The sequence below is a fragment of the Nannospalax galili genome, unplaced genomic scaffold, assembly GCF_000622305.1.
Source record: "Nannospalax galili isolate Female #2095 unplaced genomic scaffold, S.galili_v1.0 scaffold101, whole genome shotgun sequence".
NCBI classification, from domain to species: domain Eukaryota; kingdom Metazoa; phylum Chordata; class Mammalia; order Rodentia; family Spalacidae; genus Nannospalax; species Nannospalax galili.
In genome coordinates this window covers 2,195,479-2,207,978 of record NW_008345700.1, presented here as the reverse complement: position 1 = coordinate 2,207,978, position 12,500 = coordinate 2,195,479, and the positions used below count along the sequence as shown (strand labels likewise).

General features: G+C 48.2%; 1 protein-coding gene across 3 annotated transcripts in view; it reads right to left on the bottom strand.

Moving 5' to 3' along the window:
* The window catches only part of Htt (huntingtin), a 144,412-nt gene that overhangs the window by 17,722 nt on the left and 114,190 nt on the right, over window positions 1–12,500 (bottom strand). For all 3 annotated transcript variants that reach the window (XM_029567695.1, XM_008841869.3, XM_029567696.1), the window contains 7 exons: window positions 9,477–9,676; window positions 7,386–7,512; window positions 5,000–5,100; window positions 3,864–4,018; window positions 3,371–3,510; window positions 1,991–2,073; window positions 1–67 (listed from right to left, as the gene is read on the bottom strand). The exon at window positions 1–67 is cut by the window's left edge. In XM_029567695.1, coding sequence (XP_029423555.1) covers window positions 1–67; window positions 1,991–2,073; window positions 3,371–3,510; window positions 3,864–4,018; window positions 5,000–5,100; window positions 7,386–7,512; window positions 9,477–9,676 — 873 coding nt within the window. The remainder of the gene's footprint in view (window positions 68–1,990; window positions 2,074–3,370; window positions 3,511–3,863; window positions 4,019–4,999; window positions 5,101–7,385; window positions 7,513–9,476; window positions 9,677–12,500) is intronic.

Genomic DNA, 12,500 nt, shown 5'->3' with positions numbered 1-12,500 from the left:
CTTCATCCCACTCCTCCTCTCTCAGGGGTGTAATGTTGTTCCCCAGCCACACAGAGTGTATGGACACCTGCCATAGAAGTACTAGAGCTTGGGTGAAGGCCTTAGGTTCTTGGTGGGTAGGTACAATCTTGGCCAGGACTGAACACATGTGGCCTCTAAACAGTCCGTTCCACTCATATCCGCTATGCTACTGGTTAGAGGAGGCCCTGGGTAGGTAGATAAAGGCTAGAAAAGATCTGACCTTAGGTTCAAGGTCTGAACGACTAGGGAGAGTGTGAAGGAAAAGGGGCTCCAAGGCGTGACACTGTAGCCCGAGTAGTGGCCGGACAAAGTCCCCGGAAAAGGCCCATACATTTGTGCAAAGATTTCTGCAAATCTGTCCCCACCCATTCAGACTCTCTGGTGGTGGACTCCATTTTTCTTGGCTCTTGTTTAAAAGATGCAGAAGTAGAGATGTGATTGTTTTAGGAAGATGTAAGGGCCAGCCAAAGGCCCCATGCCCCCAAACTCAGATCCAGGCTAAGTGGCTGTCACACTCTTCAGCATGAACAGTGACCTGTTCCTCCACAAACCCTCAGTCACCTTCCCCTATGACCTCAGATATATGTAGTGAGGCCAGGCAGAAGCTGTGAACGCAATTCCCCCTTCTCCCCAAATGAGTGGCAGCTCAGTTCGGTGGCATTTGACAGCTGGTAGGTATCTAAGGCAAGGCAGGGCTAGAACTACACGCTGGTCCCAAATAGTCCCACTATATTCAGCTTGCAGACACTAGACCTGGACTCAAGGACTGAAGGAAATGGGCATAATTAGATGAGTGCTGAGGGAACAGAGGGAAGAGTATGACCACAGAGCCAAGGGCACAGACCCAGAACACAGCCACGTACTCAGTGCCTTAGGCACCTCGTTCATCACCCGATCTTCAGCAACACACTCCATAAAAGCACATTACATCCTAATAGTCACTGTCGTGTATCTCAGGATGGAACCTACTCTACAAAGGTGAAGGACTCTAAGGGCTTGTTTAGAAATGTTTGTGTGTGTGTGGTGGTGGTGGTGGTGGGGAATCCCTGCCCTCTACAGCCAGGAGTCAATTATCCCTACTTGTCTAATAATGAAATTGAAAAGTAATTCAAAGCAACCCACTGGCTGCTTGCCCAGCTGCCCTCTGAGCTGTGCCAGGATACTCTTTGGGGCATGCTTCTGCCTGAGCAGCCTCACCTGACTCCATTCTGTCCTCCCTGACTGCAGTGGTTTGAATGAAATGTCCCCCCATAAGCTCAAGTATTTGAGCATTTTGTCCCCAGTTGGTGATGTGGTTCTGGGAGGTCTTAGAAAGTGTGGCCTTGCTGGAGGAAGCACGTAACTGGGGGTGGGCACTGAGAGTTCTCAATCCACGCCAAATTTCCAGTTGTTCTGTTTTTTGTGTCTGCCTGAAGACAGGACCACTCAGCTTCCTGCTCTGGCCACCACGCCTCCTCTACCATTACGGACTTTTATTTTATTTTATTTTTTGGTCTTTTTGAGACAGGGTCTCCCTGTAGCCCCAGCTGTCCTAGAACTCTCTATGTAGACCAGGCTGGCCTTGAATTCACAGAGATCTGCCTGCCTCTGCCTCCTTTAATCCTCTGCTGGAATTAAAGGTGTGAGCTACCATGCCCGGCTCATTACGGACTCTTAATCCCTCTGGAATTGTAAGCCAAATAAACTCTCCCTTCTGTAAGTTCCCTTGGTCATGGTATCTTATCACAGCAACAGAAAAGTAACTAACACTCCACCTGCCCATGCCTCCCAGCTCTCCTGCCACATACTGTGCTACTATGTCTTATACACAGCTGCATGTCTACATGTGAAATATTAAAACCTACAAGAAAGAACGTAAATAAAACCTGCTCTGAATGTGGCAGGTGGCCCAAGCGTGAGGACAGACAGGGCTGGGGTTATGGTTCCAGCCTATAGCTCCTGTAAGCAGGGCATGGAATGGCCGACTGACCTGGCCCAGCTTGTAGCTCATGTTGCCCAGCTCCCGTTCTGGGTTGATCTGCAGCAGCAGCTTGTCATGGCTGATGAGGGCACCTGTAAAACATCGACACTGAGCAGTGCTCTGCACACACAGTGCCAGGTGGCAGGGCACAGAGGTGCTGAGACACAGGGCTGCATGAGACCCTGCCTCATTTGGGTGTCCTTTCATGTGGCGGGATGGCCCAGCTGTGCAGAGGCCCAATGGGCCTTAGTTTTTTGCCACTTTGCATTGTGTTGAGCAGGCAGGTGGGCAGAGTAAACAATTGTTTTTTCACTGTAACAAAAGGAACTACACCCAGCTAACACAGACCTCATGTCACCTGTCCTCTGCCACGGTGCTCCGCTACCCTCCCTGGAGCATATGCTCTACTCTGAGCTCCTGCAGCACCCTGTCTACACCTCTCTCGAGATCCCTTCTCTTCTGCGTTCTAGAAGTCATTTCTTATCCATACTGGCCCAGGGCCTCTCCAGGTCCAAGTCCCTGGTCAGCCAAGTTCACAGTGCTCTAACTGAATTCCCAAAGAACCCTGGGATATGGTACCCTGCATTTTCATACAGGAACATTCCCGAAGAAAGCCTTCAAGGTGCTTAATTATAGCAACAAACTCATAAAAAATTAGAAGCTCATGTGACTGAAGCAGTTTGTTAAACAATAACAAAGAATGTGTGCATTCAAAGAAAAAGATTGGGGAGAAAGGAAGGCTGTTGGGGGAGAGTAAGTTCAACATATACTGTGCACTTGAATGAAATGTCTTTATGGGGCTGGAGAGACGGCTCAGCAGTCAAGAGCACAGGCTGTTCTTGCAGAAGGGGTTGAATCCCAGCACCCACATGGTAGCTAACAACCATCCATAATTCCAGTTCCAGGGGATCTGACGCCCTTTTCCGTCCTCCTTGGGCACTGCACAACACGGCTGTACTTATACACATACAAGCATAACACTCATACGCATAAAAAATAAAAACTGTCTTTATGTAATACTGTTACCACGTATAGTCGATGTCTAAAATGAAAAGAAAGCCTGGAACATCCCTTCCTTCAAGTGAGGTGACATAGCCCAGAGCTCACTGTGGGGCAGACCCAGGTTCAGCATGAGACTTATGAGTGGACAGTACACTCAGCATCAGCCTTCTGCTCGCCCACAGCAAGAATGCCAGTCCATTTAGTCCCAGCACTCGGGAGGCAGAGGCAGGCAGATCTCTGTGAGTTCAAGGCCAACCTGGTCTACATAGTGAGTTCCAGGACAGCTGGGGCTACAGGGAGACCCTGTCTCATAAAAACAAACAAACAAACAAAAAAAAATGCCAGTCCAGTCTTGTTCCCGCCCAAGTTCCACAGCCTGTCCCATACCTGTAGTCGCCGGCAAGAGAGAAGGGACTGGATCCCATGCCTGGTAAGCGTGGTGAGTGGCAATATTTTCTCTCTTGGAAACCATTTCCTGAATCTCTTGCTCTACAATCCCTCTGATCACACTCAACTTTCTCCCAAACCTAAAAGTCAGAACCAAGGTAAAGAACATTTTGCTTCCTTCAAAAATCCCGCCAGTGACAACCACCTGGATTTCCTTTGCTCTTGCCTGCAAGAAGCTGATGCAGCAGCAAACAAACCCAGCAGGCACGCATTCCCAACCCACCAATCTGTTCCCAAATACCCAGTGAACCTCAGACCACTTCAGGCTGAATCTCCAGCTTGTACTGGCCACAAAAATGGCTTTTGGATCTGTGCCCCTGTGGTAGGGCCACAGGCAGTTATTTCAGTAACAAAGGAGAGGGCCGGAGGAAGCTGAAGAGGGTGGGCCACCTCACCATCCCCTGCAGTAGGGTGTGGGCCTACACAGGCAAACCTGGTGTCGAGAGCTTTCAGGGGCTTGTTCCGGGGCTGTTGCTCCAAGCAGCTTACAGCTGGATTGCCAGCCACAGGCACCGTCATTGCACTGAGCACCAGGGATGTGATGGCCTGCACAGCTAGGACATGGATCTGGGTCCTTTCCGTGTCTTCCTAAGAGGAACAGTTCACGCATTGACAACATGACAGCAGGACACCAACTGCTCATCCTGCCTCCACTTCACACAGTGTCTATACCCACATGGCCTCAGAGGGAGGCATGAGAGCCCTAAGTGCCATGGCTTCCGAAGCCAGGGTCTTCAGTCCATGCTCACCTGGCAAGGGTAGCAGCCCCTCCATAAACCCGGGCCCTGGAGTAAACCTGGAGTGTCTGAGAACACAAAACTCCAAACAGGAATTTACCTTGAAGAACTGTTCTTAAATTTTCTTATCATTTTTAGCACTGCCTATGACAATCTTTTGGAATCCATGGATGAGTTTCAAGATGATCCTGATGATTTTAGCATACATTCTCCCTCTGACCTGTCATTTCTGCAAGGTCATTCCATAATGCTTTCAGAGTCAAGGGCTCATACCCAGGACTTTAATATCGCAGACTACTTTACCAGAGCATGGTTCTTATTCATGCCGTATCAATACAATGTATAGTAACAATAAGCTGAACAAAACCCCTGTAAGATAATTAAAAAATAAGCCAGGTACATGCACTGGCCTGGATTCACTGCTTTTTCTCACTTTAGTTTGACTCACATTCCTTCAGATACTGATAAACAAACAGAACTCAAAGTTCATTTGTCTTATGTTTTGAGACGGTCTTACTATATAGATCAGGCTGGTCTTGAACTCACAGAGAACTGCCTGCCTCTGCGCTCTGAGTGCTAAGGTTAAAGGCATCAGCCATGCCTTGCTCTCAAAGGGATTGTTAAGCAGAAGTACAATCTTCCTGACCATTAATATGGACTATGCCATAATAAGAGACGCACCCCAACCACTGCTGGCCTCAGGCTCCAAACCTGCCAGGTTTGTCTTTGCTCTCAGCCATCAGCTGGAACAAGGTCTACTGCCAACACAAAGCCACCAGCTGTCATAGATATTGGTTCCCAGCTAGCCAACCCCCAGTCATGGAAGCCTCACCTCTGGTGGGCTCTCTTCCTGCTCCATCACCAGGGGCTGGGTCACCAAGACACCAAGAAGGGTGGCCCAAGTTTCTTCAAACTGGGTACGACTGGTCCACCCTGGAAATCAAGCATTACATTAGACAATCCCTCCAACTTCCCAAACCCATGAGTGGACACACTGGTGCTATGATAACTCTGTCAGGACTGCTCCCAGGACACCACCTTCACAGCAATCCTACAACATAAGGAATATTAGTCTCTACATTTTACCATCAAAGACACCAAAGCACATGGAAGTGAGCTCTGCCGCCGAGGCCAAAGGGCACAGGCTGAGTCCTGTTTGATCCCTGATTGTGTGGCACAGTGACAAGGGTATCCACACAAACTTCATTCAAGCAGGTCAGGTCATTTCTACCCACCAGACTTTAAGAGTTTCTCCTTGAGGCCAACCATGAGACTGTGCACACCACACCACACAACTACATACATGAAAATTCTGTCTCCAAAAAGCTAGTGTGATTAAGTGCTGAAAGCAGGATGACTCACTGGTGAAGGTGCTCGCCAACAATCCTGACAATCTGAGTTCAATCCCTGAGATGCACACGGTGGGAAGAGAAAATCTGGCGTGTATGTGTGGACCCCTCCATGAATGAATGAATGCATGCATGTATGCATGCATGCTAACAGTGAAAGCCACCTAGAAGATGGATCAGAAAAGCATGCAATTGAGCTGGGCACACTCCAGCATGTAGCAAAGGCCATTCAAAAGGCTATTCTCCAGGCTCACCAAAGGGCTACATTCAGAGTAGAGTTCAACAAATGACTGTGTTTAGTGTTCCCACCGTCACTCGAGGAGAGCCACAGTCCTGACGGTGAGGTCAGAATTAGGGAACGAGGAAAGGAAAACACCAACAAATGACAAACCTTCTTGATACACGGATGTGACTCAGATCCAGGTGGACAGAGAAACCAGGAGACAGACCTAGATGATAATCACCTAATCACCAAAGAGGCCAAATGGGCAGGAGCAAAGGCAAATTGCAGAGAGACTGTAGAACTGATTTATCTATAAAGCCAACTAACAACTCAGGAACTACTCAAGGAAGATGTAAGGTGAGTAACCATGCCGGGCGTGGTGGCACACACCTTTAATCCCAGCATTTAGGAGGTGGAGGCAGAGGCAGGAGGCGGATCTTTGTGAGTTCAAGGCCAGCCTGGTCTCTATAGCGTATCCAGGCTGGCTGTGGCTACAGCAGGGAGACCCTGTCTCAAAAAAGACAAAAAAGACAAGAAAAAAGAAAACGAAAAAGAAAATGAGGAATCAGACAAGCAGTCTGCGGTCAGGCTGTACTGACAAGGTGAAAGACAGGACCCTCGAGGGAGCTGCCCAATTCCTCATTCCATCGCCCTCAGGACAGGGTGACGAGCTGTCTGGCTGAAGTAGGAAGTCAAGGCAAGGTGTCTGCTGCTGTAATCTTCTGGGACCAGAATGAAAAACCCTGTAGAAGCTCAGAGTGGACCAGGCAGTAGAACCCAAGATTAGACTGGCCTTCCAGAAACACCCCCGGGGGGGGGGGGCAGAGCCATTAGGATTCCGAGATTATAACTGCACTACCACATGTATACCTGCAGTCAGAAAACAGGGACAAAAGAAGCAATCTCAACTGTGCATTGAAAACAGAAGGACCTGAGAGAACGCGCTCTGCAGCTCACTGGGCATGGCGGCTGTTCTTCATCTGCAGAGCTTCGCCAGTCCCTCAAAATGGAGCACAGTACCAAGGGTCTTGGCATTAAGAGGACCCGTCTTACACCGTTCCGAGGGTGAGCAGGGCGGCCTGACCACATCCATCTTCTCTCCTATCACCCTGTGTCCTGGAAGGGCATGCCTGGGACCCTGCTGCTACAGTCCTAGCTCACTGCAAGCATGAGAGAAACCCCCTAAGAACACAAGGTCAAAGTCGCAAACACAAGAAAATATGAGAAAATCACTTCCACCGCATCACAGACTTTCTCCTGCTGCTGCTGTAGCCCTGGAGAGTAAACCCAGACACAACAGGCAAGCACTGCACCAGAGCCGCCCTCCCAGCACACTCGCACTATTCAGTCTACGTGCACACTATGAAGACAGCACCTGCCTTCTTGTGAACAATTATACGTGTACTTGCCCTCTCTTCAAATAAGTCTAGCATGCAACACCCTGCCCTCCCCATTATTCTCAAGCACGTGCACACAGATCAAATTTCTCAGTGTAATAAGGTTTTATACATATTGCAAAATGCATGGGAGGTTTATGTCATTATCAACCCTGGAACCTTTCTAGCTGTCAAGTGAGATGGCCCTGACTTGCAGCTTTAGGTCTCCTGTAGTGGTGTGTCAGGGTCCTGGGGAAGGCTGTGGGGTACCTAGGGTGTTGATGCGGTAGATGAACTCCTTGAAGATCTCTTTCTCCTGGAGGAACTCTACAGGAATCTCAGGGAACACTGTGCCAAAATCCCCTCCAGGCTTGGGTGACCACCCAAGTTTCCATACCTGAAAAGATGAAAAGGGGGGTATTACCTGGTGGGTGGCCTCAAGAAGCCAGGAGACACCTCTTTCTCTCAGCTAGCCTCCTTCTGTCAGCGGTCCCTCCCCACTCAAAGCCTTTTCCAGACCCGCTGCCTTCCCAGAGGAGGTTCCCACCCTTTGCCAAGGGCCTTCACCACCAAGCGTGCCTCCTACCACTCGGCCCCCATCCCCAGGCCAGCCTACCACCTTCCTGACAACTACCCACACACCCCTTGCATTGGCTGTGTAAAGCTGGATTCCTTGTAGGAGATGTTGGTGTCCACAAACATCAAATGTCAAAAAAAATGCAGATGCTAAAGGAACTGTCAGTGTATAAATGTGCATTTCCAAGTAGGCATAAGGCCAAACCCACTGTTAATTTGAGAAGCTCTGATCAGTCCAGTTCTGCCATTAGGTAACTAGACAGGCACTATGGACAGAGGGATCCACGAGGCAGACCCTATACTGCTCCAGCAGCATCAGCATCTAGCCAGCTCAGCTATGTGCCTCAGTGAAGCCATGTAGACTTAAGGGAGCCACCCCAGATCCTGCAGCCAAGCTCTTTCACCAGGGGAGAGCCCTCTATAAATCTCTTATGCCACCCACAGAACTCAGTGAAGCACATCCAGGGGATGTTTGGTGGTGCTTGTCACAGTTGCCTTCCAGCCAGGGCACTCTGGGGAGTGAATTAAGGGCACTTACAGAGTTTTGCCTAGAGTACACAGCCTACGAAGGTAGATTCCCAAGCACCTTCCGGACATTATGCCCTTCAGACTATGCTTTCTTGCAGTCTCCCAAGCCTCACCAAGTTCTCTGAGCCACACACTGCAGACCCCATAATGACTGTTCCCGCCCAGGGTTGAGCTCCACAGAGTAAAGCTGGATGACCCTGACTTTCTGTGCTCTCTTCCCGGCATCCCACAGTTCCCTGCTCCACAAGTACTTCCAGCACTCTCTGCATCCCTCAGATCCAATGAACGCCACTTCCCGGCGTGAGCTTCCTCAGGACCACGCACGCACGCACGCACGCACGCACGCACGCACGCACGCACAGGCTGTGACCTGGCAGCAGGCATTTGCCTCTTCTACAGAAAGAAGCACCTCCCTTGGACACTAGCCCTGTACCTGTTCTTTGCTGTGGGTCAGCCTTCCTTTCTGGCTGAGGACTTTTGTAGCCAAGGACATGTCTGGCATTCTATTAGCAGACAAGGGGGAATGATAAAAACTTCCTGAGAGCTTAGCTACTGTCAGCCTCCCCATGCCAAGTTCTTTCTGTGGCGTGGAACAAGAATCCAGCTCGATAATGCCTATTTTAAGCGGATTCTGAGAAAATTTAAAAATTCACATCAGGGGCTGTATCCAAATGCGTGAATCTCCTCCAAGGTGACACTTTTGAAAGAAAATATTTCAGTGGTAGAATGTTTAGCTTTCGACTAATTAGTCTAATTAATTTAGAATCCCACCCAATGAGACTATATCAGTGGAGATAAAATCTACCTCAGTTCATTTTAGAAAGCCCAGTATTTGTTACTAACAACCACTATAAACAAAATGCCTGTGGCACAATACAGATGTCACAATCATTACATGCAGCAAGATGCTAAAATTATCCTTAGGGAGGTGGCAGCCATCAAGATTCTGCGGTAGGCTGGGCTTGTACACCTGTAGTTAATTCCAGCACTGGGGAGGTAGAGAAGAGAATCCTGGCTACATACCATGCCAAATGCCATCCTGAGGTGCACACAGCAAGATCTTCTCTCAAAACACTAAGGGCTAGGAATGCACCTCAGTGATGGGACACTTGCCTCACGTCAAGGCCCCCAGTATGCTGCCACTCCCTGAGCCCCGAATCCCCCGGCAAAGGATGGTTTCATCCTGTGGTTTGCCCAACTCTGCGCTACCTGGACACACTGCTTATCTCAATTCAGCAACGGAGGGAGCTGGCTCACCAGTGGGGGCACACGCGTGTAGCTGTTGACTATGGGGAGGCGGGCCAGACTGACTACGATGTTCTTGAGTACTGCTGTAAGAAATGAGGGCACACTGCTGTTCCTCTTGTGGCCCAAGGCGAGCACCGACTGCAGGGATTCCACCATCTCTGCCACCATCTCGCAGGCCGACGTGATGTAACTGGGATCTACACAAGCAGCTGTGGTCAAGAGGGCAGTATTTGTCAAAAACACAGTGCAATCCTTCCACCCTTCTTCTGTATGCCCTGTGGAGGTGGCACCAGTTAGCTGACCAATCTACCTAAACATCACTGAAGGCCTGAAGTTTTATCTCCTTAACATTCATCCAAATCGTGCAATTCTCTCTCTTTCTGCTAGGACTACAGCAGTGCTTTTGAACCTGAGCTCCAGCCTCAGACAGAAACTCCCAGGGCTAGAGAGATGCTCAGTGGTTAAGAGCACCAGCTGCTCTTGCTGAGGACCTGGGTTCATTCCCAGCACCCACATGGTGGCTGACAACCATCCTTAACTCCAGTTCCAAGGAATCTTAACACCCTCTTCTGACCTCTAGGGGCACTGCATGGCAGGGTTCACATACACACATGCAGGCAATATACTCATACACATAAAATATTTAAAAAAAAATTTAAAACCCCAGAAATTTCTGAGGCAGAGTGATGAAGAAAACTCCAGAACCACCACTCTGCCCTAACAGGGTCTTGAGGGCAGGAACTGCTCATGTTCACCCTGAGTCTGATTAAAAAAAAAAAATCACTTGTGTAGTTGGTAGCTGTTTAAGAAGCGGGACCATGCCCCTCGTCTGAGATTCAGCAGTGTGGGCAACTTCCTAATATAGAAAAGAGACCCTTACTGAGCTTAAGTAATCAAGTTCCAAGCTAAGAGCAATAATGCTTATCAGATGATCTTTAAGAAATATTGACCTAGAGACAGCCTGAGAGGGTGGGCTCCGGCCTCCATTGGTGTAGCGGCTGTGATCTCAGCACATTGCCAGAGAATGCCGGGTTCTGGTCTCCCTCTGGCACAGGGGCTGAGAACTACCTGCGAGTGCCTGGATCCTGCCTCCACACGGTGCTATTAAAATACCTGAAAACAAATCCTGAGTCCATCACTCTCAAGTCCAGCCTTGGCAGACGAAAGAAAAATGAGGAGGAACGCAAAAGAGGGAAGCTTTAGGAAGCTCTCGTCAAGAAATCCCAATGGACTCTGACATGAACATTTGAAATTTGCCTTGTTCTGACTTTTTTCTGGTTCCCTGTCTAGAACTTGGAATGCTAACTACTCTTGCTTTTACTTCTCCTTCCCATCCCCTATTCACCAATCAAGGACTTTCTTTTCTCCTTACAGATAAGAATTATGCAATTTGGGAGTCTCTTAGATAGACCCACTGGAGGGGTACCCCAATTGCCTCACCCTGTGTCCCTGTTCAGCATGGAAGCCAGAGCGGTCTGTCCCTATCAGCAATTTGGGTAACCCCTTCAGAGGATGGCATGATGAGAATAGGAGGTAGGAATTTGCTAGGCAGTTAGGGTAAAAAAGACCCCAAAGAAAAGTAGCCAAGTTTCTTGGCTAAAAGTCAAAACGTCCTTGGGTCTCTTAGCAACATACTCTTATTCCAAAGGCCAAAAATGTCAAAAGTATTTATTTGAGAGCTCTTATCTAATCCCTAAAAGATTTTAGGGTTACCTCTTCAGAGGGGAAATATTAGAGTAGCAAAAGGCCCCATTGAAAAAGAGAGAAAGAAAGAGGGGGGGGAGGGAGGGAGGGAGGGAGGGAAGGAGAATATATGAAGTTGTCAGAAAAATGTGATGGGGAAATATGGGAGGTGTTGGAGGGGAGGAAGTGGGAGTGGATTTGATTAAAACACCTTATATGTATGTATGAAATTCTCAATAAAGTTTCTTTTAAAAGTTAAAAAAAAAGTAATGTTGAAATAAAATAACTTACGTAGTTACTTGGTAAATTATTAACAACAGAACTGATTTTTAAAAAAACCGATGTAGCTTATAAAAGTTTTTATTCAATAAATTACAACATTGTGAGGAGAAGAAAAAGAAAAAGAGGTATCAACCCAGTGGCTAGAGAGATGGTTCAGAGGTTAATAGTGCTGCTCTTGCAGAGGACCCGGGTTTGGTTCCCAGGACCCACAGGGTGGTTAACAACCTTCTGTAACTCCAGTTTCAGGGGACCCAGCACCCACTTCTGTTTTCTGCAGGCATTGCACACACATGGTGCACGTACATATGTGCAGGCAAAACACTCAGATAAAATAAAAGCTAATTAAATTTTAAAAAGAATTATCAGCCTATGGAGGCAATAGAAAAACAAAACAGAAACCAAACCTGAGCGTCCTCTGGCAAGGATTAAATTAACCAGTGGAAAGAGGCTCACAGAGGATGAGCACAGTTCCATCAGGCCGAATCAAGTCAGCTCCAGCCACTGGGCTGCCTGCTTTCATGATGTACATTTGCTCCAGAGCTTTACGTGACCTGATTCACGTGTCCTCATCTTGTCCGCACAGCAGAAGCACAGAATACCCTGAGCTGCTGCTCGGCTCGGGGGGAATCCAAAGGTTTCCTTTCTTTGGGTATCAACAGGAAACCATGAAGTCAAAACTGAACTGCAGGCAACTAAAAGGGCTCAAGACAGAAACCAAGAGGCTGGGTGTGGTGGTGCATGCATTTAATCCTAGCACTCAGGCGGATCTCTGTTTGAGGCCAGCCTGGTCTATCTAGTGAGTTCTAAGGACAGCTGGGGCTATAGGGAGACCCTGCCTCAAAAAAAACCCAAAAAACCAAAAAACCAAGAAAAAAGCTTGGTAAGGCACTGAAGCCTGAAGCGGTGTGGCTTAAGGGTCACTGTACAACCACAGAACCTTGGACCAGGAGCCAGAATACTCTGGACAGGAAAACTATAATTTTATACATATATATATATATATATATATATATATATATATATATATATATTTTCATATATCTTTCGTGGGTGTGTGTGTGTGTACTT